We start from the raw sequence: 26,290 nt of genomic DNA on the forward strand, positions 1-26,290 counted from the left end.
AACATTGGTGATGTTCTGGGGTAGTGTCGAATTAGTTTTTGAACTCATGCCATGGCAAAAGCTGTATTTAGATGGCAGTATCAGAATTAGCCAAGAAATTATATGGATTACCCATGAAAGGATGATGTTTTGGAGAATCTATAGTATGTGCACTGCTTATGTCACAGAGGCAAATTCAACAGAAAATTAGACTGTGAAGTACCTTATACCATTGCAAACGATGATGCCATCCACCTTTCCTTTTGATATCTGATGCCTTTATATTAGAATTTAATCAGTACTTTGGCTATCAAATCACAAACTGGGCTTCCCAAACTTTCCATTGACAGACAGCAGTCATTGAATGAGATCTTCCAGCAGGCTGAACAGCTCAACCATACAAAAATGTAGTTTCTTCACTATGTTCTGACATGTCAACACCCCTTTGGCACAGTCGTAGTGGCTCAGTAAAATGCTAAAAGTAGAGTTTTGGAGATCCAAAATGTGAATCCCAAATAATGAATAAGATAAACACTGTATAAAATTTAATTTCTGATCATAACATTCCAATTGATGCCTGCATTTGTAAAATGCATTGTTTTGAAGCCCAATGAATGTGAAGACATAGCTTCCACTAGCCTGAACCACTCCTCTCCCCCTAAAAAGCATACTTCTGACAAGATATTTTAAGAATAACTGAAGAACCATTTCTCATTTTATCAGTGAAAAGAATAAAGTCACTATTTTTAAGCACCAGTACATGGGTTTTGGGCTATTTAAACAAAGCCATAGGGCCCCAGACTTTTATAAGAGTCAAGGACTATCATACCACAAGGTCTGGAGAATACATTCAGTTGTCAAGAGCTTACCAGAAAGATATATTCCTGAGTAGGGTTTTAAGACACTAGCTTAATTCTTGAAGCTAACTTAGCCCCTTCAAATTCTAAACAATTTGCCTAATTGCATCTTAGCATGCAGCAGTCACTAGTAGAATTTAAAAGTATTTACTGTTTCTGCATTCCTCATTTCACAATGTAACATACCATGGGTGGTTGTTAATTATCTCTATTTGTTCATATACTTATTCTATCCATAATGCCAAAACCAGCTGGTCTTTTCTAATCCCCCTAAAAAAAAAACACCCCATCTTAAATGCCATTTAGAGGTGTTGTAAGGAGTAGGTGTGTGGAAATGTAATCCTTGCTAAATTGCTAGTCATAGTTATAATTATATGGAAGCAACAAACTTTAGAATCAGATAGCTCACAATCTAAATTCCCCACCTACTTACAATTTCTTTGGGGACTGTGACATGATTAAATAAGGATAATCTGTTGTTAAAAATAAAAAAAATGGTCAGAAAAAGGTCTTGTTCTACCAGATAGTGACATAGATAATACAAGAGGAAGGCATGGGATCAATGTCTTACAGTCTATCACATTGGGTAGCTGGTAGGACCATATTACAAATGTATATCATGTCCTCCATTTACACTTACAGCTTTATTGGCATTATAAAATTCTAATAGAATTTTAAGAGCATATTGAATTAACCCCATAACATTCTGCACTGCCAGTAAGTTTCATGATCACATTTTTGAAAAGCATATTTTTTCCAGGCACAACTACAAGGGTAACCTAACCTCTTTTGGAATCTCTTGTACCCAAAGGACCCTACTTCATACCCTTCCTTCCTGGGGCAGAATAGCCATCTTCAAAAAATGGTTATTGTTTAGAAGTTCCACAAGAATGCCAGGTGAAAATCTTTTGTGCCCAAAAGCTTCAATGCTCAGCTTTCAATTGAAATATTGCACAGCATTTAATTTACATTAAAGCTATCCCTATGTGGGATTCTTTATGGGCAGAGTGGGAGAAAAACAATTAGATGGCTTTCTCTCCATAACAACAAAATCTTCCTTTTTTAAACACTTGTGTTGACTTTGGAAGAGCATTTCTTAATCCATACTGTGATCTATTAAAAATGGCACCTGCTTTCAATGGCCATCAAGAGTAAAGCTCCCTCAAGCATTTTGCAGAAACAGTGAAGAGATGACTTCTGGATCTGCTCAGTGGCAGAACACAGGCTCTAGGTGCTTCCTAGTAACGCTTAACCTTCTGTATAGACAAGCAGACTCATCTTTTGGCCTTAATTAAAACAATGTTTAACAATATGTTTGAAAGAATGAAGACTGAGAAATGACTTTCTCCCTGGGTAAGGGGAAAAAAAATTGGTCCACATTCCCCAACTTGATCTAGCAGCTGCAAATAAAATGCACAAGGCCAAACGGAATCCATCTTCTTCCAGGAGCAGCTTATTTCCCTGGCTTTGCAACCAAGTTGCAGTAATACCTGGGTAGTATAGCAAGAACATGAGGGGCAAGAGTATTTCCAACATAGATGGTTTTCCCTGGAGAAAGTTAAAAAAATATCCCCGTTCACAAAACAGTAAACCTCCATTCCATCCTCCACCCCAACCTAAGTGTGGCAGCTTTTTGGCAATTACCCCAATGTTTCAGAGGGAGGAACAGGATTTCCTTTTACTTTTGTCATTAAGTCATGCTCACAATCAAGTCCATTTCCCAAGGTTAAATGATTATTTTTTTTAAAAAAAGAACTGTGTAAGAAATCAACACACTGCCATCATTCTGTGTTTCTGAAGCAGCCACAAAAGGCTGTGGACTCATTGAAATCTCTTCTCTTCCCACACATATCGTTTTCCTGCAGGCACCTTCCGGAAAAACAGGCTGTTGCCTCGGCTCATGTTGCCCTAAATGAGAAGAAAATGAAGCAGGTGAGAGTCCTGTAGACAGAGCATCGCGGCCCATTGAAATTCACACACTATACAATAGCTGAGGTTTGAGGGCCAGATAGTAGGCAGTGTGTGTGTGTGTGTGTGTGTGTGTGTGTGTGTGTGTGTAGCAGGGTGTATCTGTAAGCTACTGAGCCGAGGTGGTGCAGTGGTTAAATGCAGCACTGCAGGCTACTTCAGCTGACTGCAGTTCAGTAGTTCGGCTGTTCAAATCCCACCAGGCTCAAGGTTGACTCAGCCTTCCATCCTTCCGAGGTGGGTAAAATGAGGACCCGGATTGTTGTTGGGGGCAATATGCTGACTCTGTAAACCGCTTAGAGAGGGCTGAAAGCCCTATGAAGCGGTATATAAGTCTAACTATTGCTATTGCTACAGTAGGACAACTTTGTCTGGAATTTTTCCTTAGGCGGTAGGTATGCCCAAAGGAGGGGCTCTGCCTTATCAATTCTATACCCATCTCTAAGCAAAACATGAGGATCCTGTAAAGAAGGACAAGACATTTCAGACATACCTCCCCATGCAGCTGGCTCCAGCAATGTAACCAGGAGGTGTACGCTGGTGCATAAGGTGGGAGGCCAGCAGCGAGCCTAGAAAATAGAAGGCAAGGCTTACAGAATTCACTCCCCACCAGGTTTCAGTGCCAGGCACCTGTTTGAAGATCACAGCCCTAGAGGCCATTTCCAGACCAATCCTTTCTTGCTGCACAAGGAAAGGGGATCAAGCAGGAGATAAGGTGGTTGAGACAAAACTCAACAGGTAGTCTGACAGGAAACTGGCCTGCAACTGGCTTCTATATGGCAGAGCAATCTAATAATCAACACATTATTTACAAGAACAGGGACAGAAATAATTTAGCAAATTAGCAACCACAAACTAAACATAGTCATCCCCATTCCATAAGAGTATTTGGAATGCCACCATGAAACTGATTGAATTCTTTATCATAAGAATTAACAAATGGAAATATTTCTTAGCATATTGTTATTGACTTAGGATGCGCATGCTCGCCTTATAGTACGTTATACTAAGCTAACCTGCATTTACTTATGAACAGCCACCAAAGTACAGACAAGAGTTAAATGGAATCCGCACACAGGTGAAAGCTCTGTACAGAGGCTATTTGGCACAAATGAGAGGACTGCCATTTTCATAACCTAGCGCTAATTTTACTGCAAGGATCTCACTGGCCAAAACTGAATACAAAACCAAAAAGAACTGATCCCGCAAATTTGAAATTTATCTTTTTATCAGCAAAGCTATTGTCACAGAATAATGTATCACAGGAAAGACACAGAATGCAGGCATTTTCTGGCTCCAGAGTTATTCCTAAAAATGTAAATGTAGATTCCTATTTCATATGATTGAATAATACTAAAGGAAAGAATCCAGACTTCTTTCAATACTTTATATAATATAATGAATTTCTACAAATGTATTGGATTTGCTGCTACCCACAAGTCTTCAAATTTTTTGAAACTCTTAGCTGTTTCTCGAGGCCACAAATATTTTGGTTTTAGGCAGGGCTCTATAAAATGATGGGATTTTGGCCACTGTACTTTTAAATTAAAACCTTTGAGTTCTTTTACTCATCCAAACAGCCTCCTATAAAAAAATCACAAACTTTTTTTTAGCTGGTTGGCTATGGTATGAAGTTTCTCAAGAGCAATTACTGAAAACATGAACATTTGTGGTGAGGGAAAATTCTCAATAATTATTGAAAGAAAGAGGCCTGAAAAATAAAACTGAGCTTTGTGTGCTTTCAAATTAAAACCAAGTGAGAGAAAAGAAAGTGTGCACTTACCCGCAGCTATTAATGGCCATTAGGTTTGAAACAAGTACAAAGGGGTAGGTCAGCATACTGCTGAAGAACTGAAAGTACAAAACAGCATGATGTATCAGTGGAAAAAGTATGCCAACACTCTTTCCTCATCCATCAGGCTGAGAACTAGGTAATGTCAGAATTACCACTAACTATGCCCCATACAGAGCAACAGCAACTTGATGGGCTTAACAGAAGGGTAAAATCTTAATACTGATAACAAATCAAAGGAAAGAAAAGACTGGCAATTACTGAGCTAAGCTTCAAAAGTAATCTGTAGCTAGCAACAGCATTCAATACATCTCTAGTGAAGAAATAGTAAATTCCAATGCTGGACAGATTCTAAAGGCTGAAAATTGAACAGTGTTTTTAACACCATTAGTTAAATACCATTCTCTAGCATCCCTCTCAAGAGTACCAGGACCAAAGGTTTAACAATGAGTTATGAGGCTTGTGGTCCTCTCAGAACCTTTTTTATCGACACCAAAGAAAATAGACATTAAATTATACACTCACTCCAGTGACAGCCTGAGAGTAACCCTTCATCTCAGTCATGGTAGAGACCTAGAAAGAAGATTCATCAATAAAACACAGATTCCTCAATGACAAAAGTCATTCCCAACTTTTGACCAAAAAGTAAATACAATGCCTCCCAGGAAGGCTTCGGGCTCAAGGCAAGAAGATCCTTCAGTGCATGCAACAGCCTAACTACAGCCCTGCCCACAACTTCTTAAAATCCCAAGGAGTGTTTTCTTAGGGTCACACAGCAGTCACTGAAGGAAATCAGGTTCTTTTAAAGTTCATTTATTTAGCCGCTTGTGTGCTTCAAAAACGACTTTTTGCTTTTGTAATCAAAAGGTGTTGCCTGAGAAAGCTAATTTATCTTCACAAGATGTACTATCATCTACCATATGTGGTGGTCGTGCCAAAAAGCCAAAATATACTGGCAGAATATCCAAAAGTGGTTGATAAGAGATAACCGAAAAGGAAATAGAATTCCCACCGGAACTATTTCTCTTGGGCATTATAAACAAGAAATACAACAAGGGGCTTATCTTTTTAACTATACATATTATCATGGCAGCAAGAATGGTCTTTGCCCAAAATTGGAAAAACAAGGAAACTCCACATGAAGGGGAAATAATTAGGAAAATTTTGATCTGCGCTGAAATGGACAAATTGATGTGGGAATTGAAGAATAAAGATGAATCTGAATGATCTGGGATTAATTTTATCAATGATTGGAATATAAAAGGGAAAGCCTAAAATAGAATGGAGACTAGAATCATGTATGAAATGATAAAATGCGAGAATGTACAAGATAATCACAAACCAACATGGCTGGAAATAGGTTACTTTTTTTCTTTTTGTAAATAGGGTATGGATCAAATGTTAAAAAAATAGGGTGGCTACAATGTATAACTGAATATCTTAGCATGTATGGCATAGATTCTGCCAGGACAGTCTACACTGTGTCCAACATTTTAATTTATGTTTAATAAAAAACTTTTTAATTAAAAAAAAAAACGTACTATCGTCTTTCTCCGAAAATAAGACAGGGACTCATTTTCTTTTGACCCCTAAAATAAGCACTTGGCCTTATTTTCGGGGAGGTCGTATTATTTTTGAGGTGCAGGAGGCGGCAAGCGTGGTCACCTCATGGCTGCTGCTGTGAGGCAATATTTTGGGGGAGGGCTTATTATCCAGGGAGGTCTTATTTTCAGGGAAACAGGGTAATATGTATTAGTATTATGTATAGTTGTGAACAGCCATATGTATAGGTTGAGAACAGAAAAAAATATTTGGCTTAGATAATACTTATGACCAAATAAAGCATTCTTTGCACAGATCATCCTATGCCTGAAACCAATACTTAATGTTGGTGATCTGTGTCTGCGCCATAATCCAGGTTTTTCATCCTGACACAGAATTGAGAATTGTGTTCTCAACTGTGCTCCATGTGAGGTATTAGGCATCTGGACATCAGCAGTGACATAGCAGCAGCTAAATGGAGGTACAGAAGTTGTGGGAAGCTGCAGGGGTAGACAAGTGAACCATATGAGAAATAGGGGAAAGATGAGGTGTATCAATCTTGCCTTCTTGCCCTGCAAGATTACCTCAAATTTATTTTTGCTAGAGCCCAGAACAAACCTTGAAGTAGCCAATACTAGAAAATTGCAACCAAAAGGAGCCTCAGCAGTCATTGCTGCTTCCTAACTACGGGCATAGGACTCTACAAGAAGAAGGCTTACCCCATTGTCCAGTACATAGTTATTGATGAGGTAGGCCAGCATATTACAGAGCCACAAGGATAGGATGTCTCCAAGAAGGCGGGGAATCAGGCCCCTGAAATGAAAACAGCTGACTAGTAATAAGGTTGGATAACTTCAACACTGACATGACGACAGTTACCACTAACTGCTCACATGACAGGAAACTGGTCAACTATGTGCAAGACTAGGCTGAGTAACACCCAGAAAAAAAATTACCCATTTCTGCCACCCACTTTGATGCATATGTGGTGCATTGCTTAACAATTCTGCCTCACCTAATCCAGCATCCTAATCCAATCTCCCACAACATCCAATCAGATGCCTTCTGAAAGCAAGCAAAGAATAGCCCTTCTCCAGTAACTAATACAATATGCAGTGGCATATTGTGCTCATCCTTAGAAAATCCTACCTGATCCTTGCACTAGCTTTCATGGCAACAAAAAATAATAAAAAACCATCTTTAAAAAGTACTCACGCGAAAAATCCACAGATTCCCTCTTCCCGGTATATGGTGACGAAAGAGCTAAATACCCCGCTGAAAATTGAAGGGAAAAAACGATCCATCAAGATTCTAAAAATACCGTAATATGTTATTTCCTTTCCCTCAGTCTATTATTAATCTCAACAACAGAACACTTCTGACATCATACATTAATTTATCTCCCAGCCCTCAGTTCCTTCCCTTGTGTGGGTTAAAACCCCAATGAAGCCAACCTCACTGTAAATATGTGTGTACCTGTATTTGGTCTCTCTGCCAATGAACTGCACCATACACCTCAAGGTGATCACTAAAGAACAAGGAGAGTCAAAAGGAAAAAAAAAACTATTGTTAAGGAAGACCTCACCTGTACTCTTCTACCCACTTATATGGCAGTGTATAATCCCAAGATTCTTAACTCAAGATGAACCCAAGTAAAATGGCTATGCCCCTGAATGGTACAACCAATCTGGTAAATGCGTGCAACATTTGGGTTGAAATAGAGCTGCTTTTGAAAATGTCAGGCTCAGCATCTAGGATTCTTTTGGATCTGAAATAATCGAGTTTGATTATGGCCAAGATTGTTTTTGCTCAGCTGAGGCTGGAATGTCAATTACAGCCATTCCTGCAGATAGCTCATCTGGCCACAATGATATCTTCCTGAATTAAACTGTATGAGGTTTACTGCAGTAGCATTTCACAATTCTTAGGAAATAAAGATTGGATAAAATCCCGTAGCCAAGGTCTTCTGAAGTGCTGCATGTGGAAGGATACAAAACTCTTATAGAATCAGCTACTCTGGCTCAAAGTTCAAAGTGCCATGAGAAGAAGTCTCTTTCTATGAGAAAAAACTTGAGATTAGGACTACCATGCTCAAAAGAACTACCCAATACGTCCTGCCTATCTTTTGAAGACCCACTTGCATATTGGCACACACTAGAAACCCATTTCACTGAGGCTGAGGGGAAAAAGGGCCTTTCCATCAGCTGCACTCCTGGTTCATCCTCCCCAGTTGGGTTCCTCTTGTTGCCTTTCTTCAAAGGAGGTCCTCAAGCATCGCCAGAGTCTTGATTTGATTGTTATGGGTTTGACTGTTATGGTTACATTTGTGTGTTCACAGTAATTTAACTTGGTGATGGTCCCAGTGTATTTGATTGCATGGTGGTTTTTAACACTTCACTTAGTTAGTTAGGCTCATGAAGGAAGGTAAGGTAGAAATGTTTCCAAATAGTTCATTATCAATCACTACCAACTGTTTGCAAATTAAAAGCAGTGAAGTGGTAAAAACATAACAGGGAAGGGTTAGGACACAGCCATCTCCTCCCTTAATGCACAGCCAAAACAAAAAACAAAAAAAACCCAAAAGGGGAGAGAGTTTCTTCTGTATCTAGGAGTTACAATGGCATGATTGAAACTGACTGAAAGATGAATCTATACATACCATGAAATGGGTGGGTGACTAGCGTAGCAGCAGAACGTGCAATCATCTCTTGAGAAGTCTAAGATGAAAAACAGTTGGAGACATATCAGAAGAAAGGTTAGCCAAAAAAAGGGCAAGATGTCCCATCTACCCAAATTCCAATAAAGGATTAAATAATTGCTTCATAATATAATTTAAAGTAGTAAGATTAAACGTTTTCATCAGTTGTCATTGCTCTACAGATCAACCTATTTCAACCACCTTTTCAGTTACTTAAGAAAAAAGTTATTGCCCTGCTAACACCTTAGACACATCCCAATATGCTATGTACCTATGCTACATATGCTATGTAAGAGCCAAGGTAGCGCAGTGGTTAAATGCAGCACTGCAGGCTACTGCTAGATCAGCAGGTCAGCGGTTCAAATCTCACCGGCTCAGGGTTGACTCAGCCTTCCATCCTTCCGAGGTGGGTAAAATGAGGACCCAGATTGTTGGGGGCAATATGCTGACTCTCTGTAAACCGCTTAGAGAGGCCTGAAAGGCCTATGAAGCGGTATATAAGTCTACTGCTATTACCTCAAATATATCCCAGTACGTCCCATATAAGGAATTTCAGTGAGCAGGATCAAGGAGAAGAGCCTTTTCTGCTAGGGATCCCCGCCCTGAGAAACACTCTACTACTGAAGATGAGAACTGCTCCCGCCCTCTGACCTTCCCAGAAAGGTATCAAAACTTAGTTTTGCTGGTTGACCAGGGCTCCGAGGGGATAGTCACCCCTGGGGGGGATTGACAGGGTAAGCAGATCTCATCCCCATGCTGTCATTTTCCTTGCTTCCAGTTTTTATATAGCTTTTAAATAGCTCTGACTGGAGCCAGAATGTTATGACAGCAAAGGAACAGCTCACTTCTATACTTTCCTATGTTAACAAGATATTCGTGCTTCTCAAGTTCGTTATGATACAATCTATAGTGTAGGCAAGCAGACTGTTGCCTCACATCTCCTGCTTTCAAAAACAACAGATTACCATTCCAATTATCCACCAGCCAACACATTTGGCAAGTGTCAGGCCAGGAATGCTCTTCTACATGATACACAGCCAGCCAATCTCCTGATAAATGAATCCCATATCTTACCTCCTTGATAACTTGATCGAAAGAAGATCCAGATTCTTTGTGAGTATTCCCTACTTCCTAAAGAGAAAAAGGAGAAAAAAGCCAGTCTCAAAAACCACCTGCTATGGGATCCTTAATCCCAAGTATAATATCAATTTTATTTACAAATTCTGTGGAGCCTTCCACTCCCATAGACTGAAGTATAAAACATAGACATGCTCCAAAAACTTTAATTTCAAAAATGAGTTTTATTGGGAAGTTATTTATGAAGGGACTTCATGACATACCTCACTTTGGTCAGAGTTCTGGCATTGCTAGACAGAAAGAAAGTATATAAATATAAGCTCATCTTCTCAATCTTTTATTACCATTAAATGTACATAATTGCACTTACATTCTTTCCCACCCTCCTCCTGAGGTTATTTATTTCAGTGGCAAGATCTGTAAATCAGATTACACTGGCCTATACATTCTATATACTATATATATCCATCTATATGCAAGGTTTTGAAAAGGCAATTTTTTAAAAAAAGTAGGTAGGTAGATAGAGGGATAGAGAGGGATAGAAAGAGAGAAATACAGTAGGTAGGGAGAGAGAGAGAGTAATTAGGTAGATAAAGGGGGAGAGAGAGAGAGAGAGGGAGAGGGAGAAATACAGTAGATAGGTAGATGTTTCTGCTGGCACAGCACTTAATCAATGTAATTCTCATCAATCAATTAAAGAGATTTGCAAAAGGGAAAAAAATGTTTTTGCACTCTGCAAACCTCCCAAAAACGGCCTGTTTTTCATGAAAACAGCCCCCTTTTTTTCTTCAAAAAAAGGCATGAATAGCTTTTGGGCTGGGGGGGGGGGCTTGCAGAGTGCTCCTGGCGGGGTGGAGGGCAAAAACGAGCAAATAACGTCCCATTTTTTGCCAAACAAAATTGCATGCATAGTCTTATAGAGGCTTATACAGTGCTGCTGGGGGGGGGGCACCCCCTTTTCTGCTCTCCCCAGCCCCCAGGAGCTCTCTGAAAGCCTCCATAAGGGTATGCACGGTCATTTGGTGAAGGGGCGGGGCTTCGGGAGGCAAAAAATGCTGCATCTGGTGTATAAAACGCACCCAGATTTTCAGCCTCTTTTTTGAGGAAAAAAGGTGCGTCTTAAACTCCGAAAAATACGGTACATATCACTAAAGCACCAAAGGCACCATAAACAAGAATTCTAAATTCAACACATAGTTTACCCAGTCAATGGAGAATGGAAACACACAAACTCTGTCAAAATGTAAATCTGACATAACAGTTCAGTGTCTGAGGAAAAGTAGGCTGTTGAGGCACCCCTAAGGTCTTAAGTGCAGGTGAGTCACCAAACACCTATATTTTAATCACAATGACCCCAGGAGCACTGCAACAGCTGTAACTTCAGAGACTGGGCATAAGTACCATTTGATCAGCACTGTGGTAACTTCTAATGGTCACTCAATGAATGGTTGTTAAGGGAGGACTTTGGGTTTTCAGTGATAATTTCTGCAATAAGAAATTATCACTTCGTATTCTTTACAAAATTCAAGCAAAAATGGTCTACATTATAAAGTATTTGAAATCTGAAATATTTTGTATATTAAAACAATACACAACAAAATTATAAAGTACCTGTAAAACTTTACTGTGTACTACAGTGCCAATGGCTCCTGACCAGAGTCTAGGAGCCAAACCTTTGAAGAGTCCAGCCCTCCCATCAATTTTCATAATGTGTTTAGCTGAAAACAGAAACAGAGGTAAGCATCTGTCCAATTATTCACCCTTCTCCCCCAAGTGCCACATATCTGAATCTATCTCATCTATCTTAGAAAATGCTAGTTTAATTCTGTTTAATGCCAGGTTAGAAAATTTGAAATTAACCACATTCATGTCATTCAAGTATGCATTGGCTGCACATAACATCTGCAGGCAACAAAATCATGTTATGTACTAGTCCTTACCAGACTCTATTATCCACTAGAGCAAGGATGAGCAGTCTGGAGCTCTCTATCAAGTCTCAACTCTTATTAATCTGACCAGCGTTAAGGAGTAACAAGAATTGTAACCTCCAAACATCTGGAGCCTCATCATCTTGTTCTCCCTACTCAATGGTTACATACAAGTATGCACTAAAGTTAAAAATAATTGGTTGCTCTGAATAAACATAGAAAGAAATAACAAATTAGGAACCTGATGGAAATTCATTAGAGAAATGCATGAAAAAAATCAAATCATGAACAGGCAACCAAGTGAGCCCCAAAATAACCCAAGGCTAGAAACCTACAGTTCAAAAGAGATATTCTATTTTCACATTAAACAGGAATTTTTAAAAAGTTACTGTATAAGCTGCACACTGGGGGGGGGGATGTGACATTGCTATAATGGGCATATGTATTTCTTAAAAAATTAAAATATGATCCTTGAAAAGATTATAAGCACAGGAAGAAATGTTGACAAAACATTTACTAACAAAATACTGCTTAGTAGCTGGAATTCAAAAGTGACATAGTTTTGACATCCTTTTTAAATATCCAGTTTAGATAGGCATCAAATTCAGTTACATAACTATTTTTTTCTTCAAAAGTTGTCTTTTGCAAAATCTAACATATCTGATAAAAGTCTAGTTAAAAGGCATGCATTTCTCACATCCCACTGTGTTTTAGGCTTTTTATTTGCAAAATATGTATGTTATATACTCACCATAAGCAAAGAGACCAGGCAGTTGATAGACTTTCCGACCAAAAATATTTGTTCCCAGAGTTGGCGGGAGGGGTTCATATCCCACCTGAAATAGACAATCCACAATGAACTTTATAGCCTACAATTTGAACACCCTCTGAAAGATACAGACAACATGCATTTCACAGCATTAACACAATTATTTCATTAACAATGAAGGCCTGAAAGGCCTATGAAGCGGTATATAAGTCTACTGCTATTGCTATTAACAAGAAGTTCCTTCTTATATCAGTGCTAGAAGTATCAATACCAAAAGCACGATTTTGATTAGTTGGTTTTGATTTTTGGAATAAATGACCGGTATTGAGATAATCTGCAATTCAATATATTGGATAATGACATTGTTTTTTACTATATAATAAATTTAGAACTATAGCGCAAATATATGTCATTCCCCCCCAGCAATCTTTATCTTCCTTAATTTCAAACAAAATCTAACCACTTATCACTCTTTTGCAGTATTTTGCTATTAAGATTTAATTACTTAAAACAGAAAATTTCCCTTAACATATCCTGCTACCTCAAATTATGCCGACTAGGATGGTTAATTTATCAAAAAATTAGGTAGTTAATTCTTAACTGAAACTGCTTTGGTGATTCATTGATTGATTTGCTAGGAGCATGGCAAACACACACATTCAATTCACAACATAAATTATTTAGATCTTCAGTTTAGCAGAAAGTATTATTGGCAAGCAAATATCAAGTTTTCTGATTTCTCATAGTATAAGTGTACTCCTCATACAGAGGATGTTTTCCATACAAAAAAAGCCAGATATTCGCCTGGCTCTGAGTGGCCCTTGTTGGGCAGTTATATAATTAACAAGTCTCATTGCTCTTTACAAATGTTAAGGTTCAAAAGTTAAAGGTTAAATTGCAGGGATTCATGTATTCATATCCTGAAAATGCAGATACTCTTTTATAGCTAGTAGTTTTATAATTAGAAGTTCTTTTTCTGAAAGCACATTGTACAGGAAGACTGTTGTTTTTACAATGGTTTTCAGCCAAGAATGAAATAAGTATAAGGACACCACCAGCCAGAAACAACCACCAATGTTACTAAATAAAGAAGTCTGAAATTACTGAGTTTGTCTGGGAGTGTCCTTGACAAGGCCAATAAAAATAAGACAGACTTAAATATGAGGTTCATATAACACTAGAAAAGTGATTGGAATTTTGAAAATAAGCTCACTTGCAAGGTACCCGAGTGGGACAAACAAATTTGAAACTGGCTTCTGCAATGAAGGCTGTCCTGTGGCTTACAGTGGGACTTTTATTCCTGCAAGAAATTAAACCAAGCGTGGGCAGCAAACGAGAAAAGCGCAGCGTCCTGGATATGATTTCGACTTTGTTGTGTTATGGGGATCGTCTGCGAATCCCACTGCTAGCACTCAACCTATATGGCTGCCACTGTGGAACAGGCGGCTTTGGAAAGCCTCTGGATGCGGTGGACCGCTGCTGTTTCTTGCACGACTGCTGCTATCGCCACACCAGGCTCTCTCTGAAATGTCACAACAGAGTAAAATGGCAGCGCTACAAACTGCTGTGTAAAACATCCGAGACGGAGTGCCGGTCCAAAAGCATCTGTGGCAGAACGGCGTGCGAGTGTGACAAGCAACTGGCCGAATGTCTCACGTCAGCGAAACCTCAGCGGAAGCATTCTTTCTACAAGCGACAACTCTGCCAAGGGTCTAAGGGCAGCACCTGTCCCATCATGCACCATAACTGGACTAGAACCCTGCACTAAGTTAAGTTCCTGCTAGTTCCTTTACTTTGTTGATGAGCCCTTGGGCCACAAGTTACCTGATCGCAAAGCAAAGGTTCTTGGAAAAATTTAAGCTCTGAGAAAAAAAACCTAGCTGTGGCTCCAGTTTCCCCCCATCTCGGACAATATTTGTGTTTCTAGGCAAGAGGAAGAGATGGGGGAGGGGGCTCCGAATAGAAGAGGTGGGGTTGAGACGATGGGGAAGAGCTGGATCTGCGTCCTTCACCAAGCGGCGGCTTCTTTACTACTTGCAGGTCGGCGACTATATATATATATTCACACGGGAACAAGAGAAGCGTGATCGTTCCAAGCGGAAGGCAAATAAAAGGCCCGGAGACTTGGGGGGGGGGGAGGTGGTCCTGCTACGGCGAGGGTCGACAACGACCCAGAGAGAAGAGCGGTCGCCGGAGAGGAACCACCGCGGAGATTGCGAGGGTTGGTCATGAGGTCTGACCGGGGTCCTCCCCGGGCGTCCCCGTTCCCCCCTCCCCTCCCTCCTTCTCTCGCTCTCGCACGAGGAGGGGCCAAAGGTCTCACCTGCACTAGCACCTTCACGTACATGAGCGGCTGCGAGAGTACCGTGAGGCCGGAGCCCAGCAGCACCTGGGAGGTCGTGTCCGCCATGCTGCAGCCGCACCGGGCTCTCCGCCACGGGTGGGGGTGGGGGTGAGGCAAAGAGAGGAGGAAGGGGGTACAGCGGAAGGAGGAGTGGTACGACCACGTGACCTGCGGCGGAGGACAAAAAGGGGGAAAAAGGGCTCCTGCCGCCGCTTCTTCTGCGTTCCCTCTTTCGATCAGTTCCGGGTCTAAAGGGTTCCGGTTTCCGCCACCTGAGGAGCAAGTTAGGCCCGAAGAAGAAGAGTCGCCGCCGCCTATAAAATCAGATCTTCCGATTTAAAAAATGTGGCAAATCGTCCTTGGCCCAAGATTCCCAGGATCGAATTATAAATCCGCGTTGAAAGGTGGCTCGGGGACGATGATGGCGGTCGGCTGGGCGAAGTTGGCGTTTCTTATCGACCTGGCCTCGCCTTTTGAGTTGCGCAACTCGCACTTGAAAAAAGTCTCCATCGGCCAATGAAAATCAGGGCTTTTTGCGGGGATCAAGAGGACCGTGTCTCTCCCGTGCTCTCCTTCCAGTTTCGAGCGGTGCTCCTCTGAGGTTTACGGGCCACTTTAAATCCAAATAAAAAAAATGCCTTGTGACGATTGCCCTGCCGCAGTTTAAGGAAACAGAACGGATTGCTTTCTGTACATCTTGATGTATGTGAAATGACTATTTGGTAGTTAGAGAAGGCAACAGAAATGCCTTCTTTTTTGACTGTTACCATTCTTGTTTATGTAAATCTGGCTTACGTATTAGGAACTCCCTCATTAGCATTTAGTTCAGTCAGATTATGGTATTTAAAGTAAATGTGCGCAAGATTACAATGGGAGTGACCTAAACCTAATTTACCAACATTTACTGTTGATGTTCTGTGCGGCTTTCAATAGTATTTTTGGTTTTCTAAAGATTACTGTATTAAATGGCTTTAGAGGCCAGCTATATACCTGCAGTCAAAAATATTATTGAATTCAAGCAGCTTTAAGTCAGAAGAATATTGTTGCTTTAAATTCACAATACATATAGGTTTTGATAGTTTGTCATTCAGACTTTCCTGCCCTCTCCATATGTTTCTGGCATATTTCACTATACAATCCAAACTAGTTGGAAAAATCCCTGCCTTTTAATCTGGATTTCTTGTGCAATTATGGATCTATCTGCAGTAAATATTAGATCCTTTTACTCAACATTCATTTTTTTATTTCTCTCCCCTTTCTGCTCTGAAGAGTAACCCAGTAAGAAAATCATTCTTTAATTACATCATGCCTAATACTTCACGAAAAATATGCTGTTTTCAGTATAGTAGCAGAACAATTCTTTCTACATCAGGTGTCAAATCTGCGGCCCATGGGCCAAATGTGTCACACACTGGCCACACCCACCCCTGATTTAGCAAAGGGGGGAAAAGTGATATGTGATGTGACGCTATTGGATTGACACCTCTGCTCTACATCACTCAATCTGAAAAAAACTCTTCCCAACAAGATGACAATAATGAAAATTGCAATGTTGTGTGTCAAATAGGTTTCTATATGGGATACAAAACATATTAAAAAGCCATTATCAAAGATGTGCAACTTTGCAGAAAAAAATGGATGGTTGACAAATACTTCCTTTGGCAAAAAATACACGCTGACACAAAAAAAAAACCGTAAGAAAATTGAACGATTGCTATGCATGGTCTTTTGCATGGTGATCCATTTAATTCATATTAGATATATGGCTCTCTTCTCTACATGCACCCTATTAAGAGGCAGGCTTCAATGTACAGAAAATAGACTGAATTCTTTTCATTATCTGTAAATGAGGACATCTGTAACTGACAAGTGATTTCAAGAGCTATATACCATTCCAGTGGAGTTTTTTATTTTACATCAATGAATAGTATCCATTTTAAAATAAATAAAAGTGTTCAATAATATACAGTAGTTTCCTGGATTTTATTAATTATTGGGGGTGTTCATCACAGATAATAGAGGAAACTGAGTGAAACATCCTCTCCCCCCCCCAATTCAGATAAAATACTAAAATGGAAGTGGAATGTTCTAAAATGTGCATCAAAAGAGGCCAGCAGAGTTGCTTTTTGCTAAGGACAATGAATACATATTGACTAGCATAGGAAAATCTACACTAATTCGTAAAAATAATTGATTAAACATTCATAAAACAGCAAGATACACTTAAGGGGTGTTCAGTAAATTTTATCAATGTTAAGTTCATGAAAACAAAAACAGTTACAGCATTCTAGGCATTACATGACGACATTCTGCACAAACTGTACTGCTTTGCAGTCTCATCACTGGAATAAAGTGGTGTTACAACATGGAAAAAGTAAGGGACTTTACTCTGACATCTCCAATTAGTATCAAGGAGGACTGTTTCACTTTGACAAGCTACTTAGCTTCAATAGAAAAAACTCTTTAGCCATACATTTCTACAAAAACCAATGAAGTGGCTTTGTTGCAGTGTTTCATTCTACTCAGCCCATGTGAAAGTGAGACACAGAATTTCTATACTTTATGAATATTTTGTTCATTAATCTTTTTCAAGTTCTGTGTTTTCCCTTATTAATCAAATTTATAATTTTACAGTAGTACTATTTACTATTAAGGACTAGTAATGGTCTAATTATAAAGACAAATAACAAAAATAAGGCAACTTTTTTTAAAGAACATAAATTGGTATTTAATTAAGATATGATTGAAAACTTTGCTTTTGGAAAAAAATTCTAGAAAATATTTTCAAGAATGTTCATTTTGTCAATAGGAAAAAATAACCAAGGATGCCAAATGTAATCAGATATTTAGGTTCTTTGTGTGAATTAACTTAAATTTGGCTCATAAATCTTTTGTATCTTTTAGTTGCTATTATACTGTTTTTCAGTGAAACATATAAATGACTGTTAGACAAGGCTTATTATGTAAAGTTCCTTAATCTGTAACATGAACAATACAAAAGTAAAATAATATTTCTGATACAATTGTGTATTTTTCAGCACTGTACCTATAATTTGTCATTTACGTTGTTTAGGTTTTTTTAATAACAGAACAAAACCTAGACTGAATAAGTTTCAAAATCTTTTAACCTTTGTAAGTCACATACAAACTTCATTAATGTTACACAAAATCCGTAACAAAATACAAGTTCCGATACATGGCTTCAGTAAATATACTTTAACAGAGATTTAATTAATTTCGCTCAACTTTAAGAACATAAACATTATTTTATGATCTCTGCATCCTCAGCACATTTTTCTGAATTCTAATGTATGCACATGTTTTCTTTTTTAATTATGAGCTAAAGCAATAATGAGAGTTCAAATCTATCAGTGTACTCCTAAGAAATAGGGGAGTGATACATTCACTCAAAGGATAAAAATGCAGTAACAGTCTCGCTTGCTTTTTGTGCATTGTAGCAATAAATGAACAATAAAACTGAGTTTCTAGAATTTGCAATTTATCCTTCACCATAAAAAGGAAAACCCTGTGCATACATTACTTAGGCATAATATTTTTCCTACTAGAAAAGAATTGAGTGACATTCTGTTGCAGATGAGGAAGTTTTCTAAAGCAACATTTGCCAAAGTAATATGAGTTCAGTGGTGGAGGAGGTATTTGTAAGAAGAATCAAGAAGGAAGGACACTTATTTTTCTTTGAGCTGATTTTGAATCTCACTAGGGAGCAAACTTAATATAATCAAGAGGAGATGAAAAACTTCCAATAGGTTCATGAAGTTTCCTGCTGACAATTCTTGGTCGCACAAATCTCCCTCCACACATAGCCCTCTTTATTTCTTAGCAGCAAAACAAATAGATGGGAAATCTGTATGCAACTTCTCTTAAGATATTAATGGAGGAGGAAAACCCTTGTCCTTCATAACAGTTTGCAATTAATCTGTGGAAAGAAGAGAATTCTTCTTTCATACTTAAGGCTCCAAGTTCTCATTCACTAAAGATGTCTTTGCACTAAAGTCTAGTGAGAAATAACCAGAACAGGAGACTGCCTGTTGACTGCCTGTTTTCCTATTGACCAGAGGTAAACTCAGTGTAGCTTATTAAAAATTCATGGTTTCATGGTTCCTGGTAGACAAACCTAAAGCCTTGAATAGTTTCTCTGCTATCTTGTGATGAATATTTATGACCGATTGCTTTTGGTAGTCCCTTGGTATTGGCACCGTATTCATTCTCGGTCTTCAGAAGTATGGGGTCAATTTGGAAAGGCTTCCATATGAATTCTCGATGAGGAAGAACCTGTGACCTGCTTTGACTCAAGTGCCACCTAGGTCTATTGCTTAATAGAACCTGAGATTTCAAGGAGAGACTTCGACGTAGCATTGAAGTCACAGAAGGTACTTCAGGGTGCCACCACAAGGACCTAAACAGGAATCGGGAGGGGGGGAGTGTTAAATAAGTTTATGATCATAAAAAAACAATACATAACAATGTTTTTGAATAGATGGCACGTAGTTCCACCAATCCAGTACACTTTACAGTTGTTCCATCTTCCTCGTCAATGGATATTTTTAAAGGGTAGAACAAATGCTGGGAGCATTTCCTCCACCTTTTTGAAGTAGAGTCTCAAAAGGATTCCAGTTTCCTCACAGAAACTATGGTATTGGTGATTAGACTGTTTAATGATTCACAATACTTTTCACTAATTATGGTTTGTCCTTAGGGAGAAATATAGTTAATCACTTTTTCTTCTGGGGAGTAGGATTTTGAAAAAGAAAATACAGTAGTGAAAGAATGATGGAAAGAAGAAATACATTTCCTATCACAACTACTGGGTAAATATATTATTTTAAAAAACAGAAACTCAGAAGCACAACAGTATCATAGAATGGATGTGAACTTGATGCTTAGGAATTAAAAATGGATGTAATGTTTAATGTATTTCTTCAGGTGCTGAATAATGTGATGTCTATATAAGCACACAACAATGTATGCAGTAAATATTCTGTTCACCATGTCTGAATTCTAAGAACTGAAACATAACTGTAATTGGTGAATGATGATGTACTCTTTCATAAATAATCTCCCTTAAAAAATATTTAGGGTTGTAGGATGGCATCTACCATTTAAGCTTAAAATGCAAAACATGTTGCAAATTGTCAAGTGCAAGAAACCTGGAACAGTTTAGTTCAAAGCACTTCAAGTTTATTACACATATAGCAAGAAAAATATTGAATTATAAAACTAGCCTTTGCTGATCTAAAATCAGCAGTTTTCAGAAAGTTATTATTGAACTCAATAGATTTTATAAATCATCATGGGATTTTATTAATAAACCTATTTAATTTTCAATTGGTCTTGGCCAAATGTCAGAGGCATCACATATTCTTAAATTGCCTGTGGGATAATATTGTGGGATGCCAACTGACATAACTTGCATTTTCCACCCAAATAATAGGGAATTGCTTTCTCTCGTTTAGGGCTATATATAGGGACATTAACCTAATGGATATTCTCTGCATGACTTCCATCCCTGAGTATCTATAGAGAGAGAATATACATATTATCCTCTTAGAACATAAGAGCTTGTTCACCACCATTTTCCAAAAGTCTGCAAGCCTGTTCAACACAGCAGCAGCTCTGCAAGGAAGAAGAAGAATTTTATGGTGATGGAGGAGTGTGATGGGTACATGTTGAACAGGCACATTTGTTTCATGCTTAAGTGTAAGTGAGGAAAGGACAAAAGAATCTGATGAACAGCAGTGGTTACTGTACATCAACAGCATTTCTATTCAAAGCTAAATACCTAACTTCAAAGACACACATCAAACATGGAGCATTATATCAAGACAATATTCATTTTAAAAAGTGTTTTAACTATTGAGGATTAGTGTCTGGGGCACACACCACTGCCATTTCACTAAACACTCATTGTAATCTCCAAGAGTTGGGAAATTGGAATACCTGTACCGTTTGACTCCAGGGCAGGATGATGGAAGAGAGGTACCTGTAGAGAAACAAAAATATGTTTTGGAAAAACATCCGCAAAATAATAAAGTAATAGCAGATCTTTTTTTCCTAAGAGCTTTTTCTCTATGTAGATGACAAGGGTGCAATGTTTATAATAGACCAGTTTCTGCACTTACATAGCCCATGGTACAGAATTGGTGTCTGAGTGGAATTTTAATTAAAAGGTCATGCTTTACTCCAAACTTTGAATTTTTTAAAATCTATTGAAATCTTTAATTAGAATTAGCCCAGGGGTGAAATTCAGCAGGTTCTGACAGGTTCTGGAGAACCGGTAGCAGAAATTTTGAGTAGTTTGGAAAACTGGCAAATACCACCTCTGGGTGGGGAGTTTGCAATATTGTTCCCCAGGAGTGGGGAGGGAATGGGGAGTTTACAGTATCCTTCCCCTGCCACACCCACCAAGCCACTCCCACAGTTTTGAATTTCACCACTGCGTTAGCCATACTTCCAGTAATTCTTACATGTTCCACAGAATTTGCTAGTCTTTTGGCATATGCAGCTTTTCATACCTGCATCCTGTTTCCCATTAAGTTCTCCATTGGAATGCTCATAAAATGGAGCAGGAAGCTGTTTGATGGTTGTTGTTGTGAAGCTGTTTCGCTGTATTGGTGATAGAGGAATCGTGGATATCAGGAGGGGGCTAGGATTCTTGATCCTGAACTCACATTCAGTCAGGGGAACAATCTGTTTTCCTTTAGGAATCTCTATATAGCAGATATTTTGTAGAAAGCACATATCAAGTGAAAGGATCTCAAAATTCTTTAAAATATACTTTTCTGGAATCGGAACAACTATTACCTATTCACTTTAATATGTTCCAAATGAAGTACATTTGCATAGATATTTAGTGGCTCAACAGAATACAGCAGTCTTTTTTGTGAGATCTGAACAATGTTACACAATTGGCAGTCTTGAAAGGATAATATTTTACCTTTTTTTGCCCTGCTTTGTCACAGGCAAAATGTGATATTTAGTACTGAACACATTAAACATTATCTCATGCCCAAGGTTTAGAAGGAATATTTCATATCTACAATTGTTTTCAAACACAAAAACCATAATTTCTAAACTCAAATCTATAAATCATACCATGGCACTCTCACTGGATTATTATAATTGAGGTTTGAGGTCACATTATTCCCAAGATTTTTATAGAATCTCTATTTTGAACCAGTGGAAAAAAGCTTCAAGGCAGGATTTGTACTACTGCCAGCATGTTAAACCACGAGCCGTGGTGGGGCATTGGTTAGAATGCAGTATTGCAGGCTAATTCTGATGACTGCCAGCAGTTCGGCAGTTCGATTTTCACCGGCTCACATTTGACTCAGATGATTCAGCCTTCCACCTTTCTGAGGTCAGTGAAATGAGGACCCAGATTGTTGCAGCAATATGCTGAGTCTGTAAACTGCCTAGAGCAGGGTCACAGTGGTGTCATGTGACATATCAGGACTTTTTTCCACTTCACTAAACCGGGCGTGGGCATGGCCAGTGCGTGATGCATCTGACCCACAGGCCGGGAGTTTGACAGTCCTGGCTTAGAGAGAGCTGTAAAGCACTATGAAGTAGTACATAAGTCTAAGTGGTATTACTATTGCTACTAAATGCTCTCGAACAATAATAGTCACTTCATTTTGAAATGTGTAGCGACAATTTTGATAGGAGTTTCATATAAACAAGATGAATTTTTCATTATACATGTAGGGCAGTGGTTCCCAAACTTGACAACTTTAAGACTTGTGGACTTCAACTCCCAGAATTCTCCAGCCAGCAGAGCTGCATGGAGAATTCTGGGAGTTGAAGTCCACAAGACTTAAAGTTGCCAAGTTTGGGAACCACTGATGTAGGGTGTTAGTAGCTGGGATAGTGCATTCCCAGCATACCTAACAGTATACCAAGATAAATATCTTACCTTGACACTTTTGACAATTACTTGTGTTTTCTCCCTGCAAAAATAGAGTCTGAATTACCCAGATGGCCTTGTATCAGACAAATGTATGTCTTAAGTCTCTACTTTTCTTATGTTACAAATATATTTGCTGATAATGATTAATTAACATTAATTGCCTTTTTTGAAGTTCTTTACTGTAGAAATAATGGCAGGTTTGAAATAGTATTTGCAATGTTAAAATTGGAAATAAAGTTTTAGACATCTATATTCAAAGATACAAAAATATTTATATGCCTTACATAGATTCAAATTTATTAATTTTGCATTCTAATGGAAAACTTTTCTAGTTGACTACTTCTAACCAATAAAGCTATGTTTGACCCAGTGGTGGGTTTCAATTTTTTTTAGAACCTATTCTGTAGGTGTGGCCTGTTTTGTGGGAGTGGCTCGGCTGTCATGTGACTGGGTGGGCGTGGCTTGGCAGTCATGTGACCAGGTGGGTGTGGCCATTGGAAAATGTGGTGAAACTCACTTAACAACGCTCTTACTTAGCAACCAGAATTTTGGGCTCAATTGTGATCATAAGTTAGCTTGCTTCCTTCCTTCCTTCCTTCCTTCCTTCCTTCCTTCCTTCCTTCCTTCCTTCCTTCCTTCCTTCCTCTGTCTCTCTCCCCCGCTTATTTTCTTTCTTTCTCTCCCATCCTTCCTTCTTTCTTATCTCTGTCTCTCCAACTTTCTTTCATTCTCTCTCCCTCTCCCTCTCCCTCCCTCTCCCTCTTTCTCATACACACACACACCATTTCCCTCATGTCTGCCACTGACAGCTCTCAAAGAGAAGGAAGGACTCCTGCCTTTGGAAAGGGTTGGACTAGATTACCTCCATGTTCTCTGTCCCATTTAGACACAAACAGCCGCATTCACTTTAAAGTTGGTTGCAAACTCCACTCACCCTGCGCGCGTCCTGGTCCCACCCAAGGAGGCGAGCTGTGGGGCGGGGGAAAGGGCGGAGTCGGTGGCTCCACGTCTCTCGATCTTCTTCTTCGCCTCGGTTCTGCGGGCGAGAGGTGCTGCTGCTGAGATGGCACAGCGGTGGCGGCGGGGGATTTGGGGCACTGCTCGCCTAGCAGCATGACCCATAGCTAGCCCAGGAGCAGTAGCCACCGCTGCCGCCGCCGCCGCCAGCCACCCCATGCCAGAGGCTAGGCACGCAGAGGGGGCATGGCAGCAGCGACAACAGCCGAGTGACAGCAGCCGAGCGGCAGCAGCACTTTGATGGGCGCTGAGGGAAGGAAGGAATGAAGAAGACTGCAGGCTCAGTTGCCCCTGGCTACGTGACCTCCTTTCCTTCTCTGCTGTCCGAACAAGTGAATGAGGCAGACGGAGAACGAAAGAAGATTGTGTAGCCAAGGCAAATGACCCTGCACTGCAGCCTCCTTCCTTCACAGTTCACAGTTCATTCGGGCAATGGGTGGGGCTTTCTTGCATGCCTTCAGAGAAAGAAGGCATGCGAGATAGCCCCCCCCTCACTGCCTCTCAAAGGCGGGGTGATTGGTGAGCCAGCCAATCAGTGTGAGGCTGGCAGGGAAAGCATAGTGCGGACGGGCGGGGTGAGTGAGCGGTGACTGGATGGGTGGGGCAAGTGAGCAAGGGAGGGCAGGAGGGAGAGAGTGTTCCAGTACTGTCCCACCGGATGAACGGGTTCTAAAAGATATGGTAAATTTGACGAACCCCTTCTGGCATACTGTTGCGAACCAGGAGCAACCCACCCCTGGTTTGACCCAATTTTATTTCCTTCTTACTAGAACTTTTTCCTTGTGCTTTAATGCGTGGCTCACATCCAATTTCTGATGCAAATCATTTCTTTCTTTCCTGGTTCGCAGAAGTTTCTTCTTCTTCTTTTTCTTCTTCTCATTACAGTCCTCCAAAAAGAAATAATCCGATAATTAAATATATCAATGATCAAATTGTAATATGTTAACATATGTCAAATCAGCTTGATCGTTACAAAAGTCATAAATAAATTTTTGAATGCATTTAAGTGGTTAAAATATGCTATGAGGTGGAATAAGAAAAAGATAATTAAGTTTTAGCCATGTATCTCCAGGCAGGAATATGGAAGTATTTTAAAGGCACACAAATTGGTTCCTATGCTGTGTAAAGATGGTGTTAGCTTTTCCAAATCTTGCTGCAATAAAATAACAGGCAATTAATTATTGGTCCCCCTATTCTGAAATATAAAATTGTCAAAGTGTTACCAGCCACTGTTCAAATCAAGCTATATTTTTACCAGCTTTACATATTCCTAAATATTATAGCTATTTTTGGATTGCAATTGGCCATAATCATAAAGTAAACCCTGTTGAATACTAGAATATTTCTGATTTGACATGCATTAGGGTGCACAGTTGTTGTTGTTATTATTATTATGTTAATCTTTGGTGAGATTCACAGCCTTTGGGGCTGGTTGGTAGCTCAACAGCTCGAATCCTAACCAAGGACCTAGGAACTGTTAAGGTAACGTCGGAGGATATAAGCTGTTCCAAGTAGGGTGGTTTTTTGTAGAGTCAGAATGTTCAAGTCAGGTAAATTTAGAATTTTCAAATAGAGAGGTAGCTCTTTAGGTATTGCTCCAAGGGCTCCAATTACAATTGGGACAACACATGATTTCTTTTTCCACAGTCGTTCAACCTCAATTTGCAAGTCCCGGTATTTTGTGGTTTTTTCTTGCTGTTTATCTTTAATTCGTGTATCACCAGGTATTGCAATGTCAACGAACCATACTTTTTTCTTTTCAATTATTGTTATGGCAATTGTGTTGTAGGCCAAGTGCCTGTCAGTCTGGATTCTGAAGTCCCACAAGATCTTGACTTTCTCATTCTCTAAAAACCTTCTCAACCTGATGGTCCCAGTGGTTTTTGCTGTACTCAAATCCAAATTTTTGGCACAATTTCCAGTGAATAATCTTAGCAATGCGGTCATGGCGTTGTAGGTAGTCAGTTTGTGAAATTTTATTATTATATAAAGCTGCGATTTCTCATTTAAAAATAGAATTCTTGAACTTCTACAGTAGTTTATCCTGAGTTATGGACATTGGCTACTTAGATTTTGAACAAACTATTTAACCATCAATTTTAAAATTGACTGAATTTATATCCTGAATCTGAGAGTAGTATTTTTCTCCTTATACCAATTGTTTGAGATACTTCTGGCTAAGAGAAAATAATTAGCCCTAAATCCCCCAGGATGTTCTATAGTCAAAACAACATGAATCTGAATCTACCTAGTTCAAGTCATTATATTATAGTCATTTAGTCATTATATTATATTTAGTCATTATATTGTCTCATTTGTTTCACTTTTTCAGTGTGAACTATTTAGTAATCCTCTTATTTTCACAATATTTAACCACAAGAACTTTTTGCTT

General features: G+C 39.2%; 2 protein-coding genes and 1 long non-coding RNA gene across 12 annotated transcripts in view; all 3 read right to left on the bottom strand.

The window, feature by feature from the left end:
• Positions 1-1,461: 1,461 nt before the first annotated feature.
• On the bottom strand, positions 1,462-15,439 carry MTCH2 (mitochondrial carrier 2). Of its 3 annotated transcripts, none has more exons than XM_014074660.2 (13): positions 14,934-15,439; positions 12,593-12,677; positions 11,525-11,631; positions 10,177-10,203; positions 9,911-9,967; positions 8,798-8,855; positions 7,615-7,666; positions 7,354-7,413; positions 6,858-6,951; positions 5,122-5,169; positions 4,588-4,655; positions 3,298-3,373; positions 1,462-2,744 (listed from the first exon to the last, which is right to left on the bottom strand). In XM_014074660.2, the coding sequence occupies exons 1-13, from the start codon at positions 15,018-15,020 to the stop codon at positions 2,658-2,660; spliced, it is 906 nt and encodes a 301-aa protein (XP_013930135.1). In that variant the 5' UTR covers positions 15,021-15,439; the 3' UTR covers positions 1,462-2,657. The 3 variants fall into 3 exon arrangements, with proteins under 3 accessions (XP_013930135.1, XP_087569698.1, XP_087569704.1); XM_087713572.1 differs by having other exon boundaries at positions 14,956-15,437; XM_087713578.1 differs by lacking the exon at positions 14,934-15,439 and adding an exon at positions 13,824-14,072.
• LOC148049435 (uncharacterized) lies at positions 9,034-9,902 on the bottom strand. Its single transcript, XR_015696439.1, has 2 exons — positions 9,353-9,902; positions 9,034-9,107 (listed from the first exon to the last, which is right to left on the bottom strand). It is a non-coding gene; the product is annotated as an uncharacterized LOC148049435 (long non-coding RNA).
• Positions 15,440-17,182: 1,743 nt separating the features above from the next.
• Positions 17,183-26,290, bottom strand: part of AGBL2 (AGBL carboxypeptidase 2) — a 30,355-nt gene continuing 21,247 nt past the window's right edge. Inside the window, exons 14-19 of one of the 8 annotated variants that reach the window (XM_087713528.1) lie at positions 24,666-24,785; positions 23,816-23,917; positions 22,888-22,921; positions 21,488-21,682; positions 20,913-20,955; positions 17,183-19,371 (exon numbers count right to left, since the gene is read on the bottom strand). In XM_087713528.1, the coding sequence (XP_087569654.1) occupies positions 19,068-19,371; positions 20,913-20,955; positions 21,488-21,682; positions 22,888-22,921; positions 23,816-23,917; positions 24,666-24,785 (798 nt within the window). In that variant the 3' untranslated portion in view covers positions 17,183-19,067. Of the gene's footprint in view, positions 19,372-20,912; positions 20,956-21,430; positions 21,683-22,887; positions 22,922-23,815; positions 23,918-24,665; positions 24,786-26,290 lie in introns of those variants that run through there. The other 7 variants (XM_087713530.1, XR_015696433.1, XR_015696432.1 and 4 more) reach the window with 7 other exon arrangements.

Source organism: Thamnophis sirtalis, unplaced genomic scaffold (genome assembly GCF_051295495.1).
Source record: "Thamnophis sirtalis isolate CommonGarterSnake01/CBP01778 unplaced genomic scaffold, rThaSir2_p1.2 scaffold_1, whole genome shotgun sequence".
Lineage (NCBI taxonomy): Eukaryota > Metazoa > Chordata > Lepidosauria > Squamata > Natricidae > Thamnophis > Thamnophis sirtalis.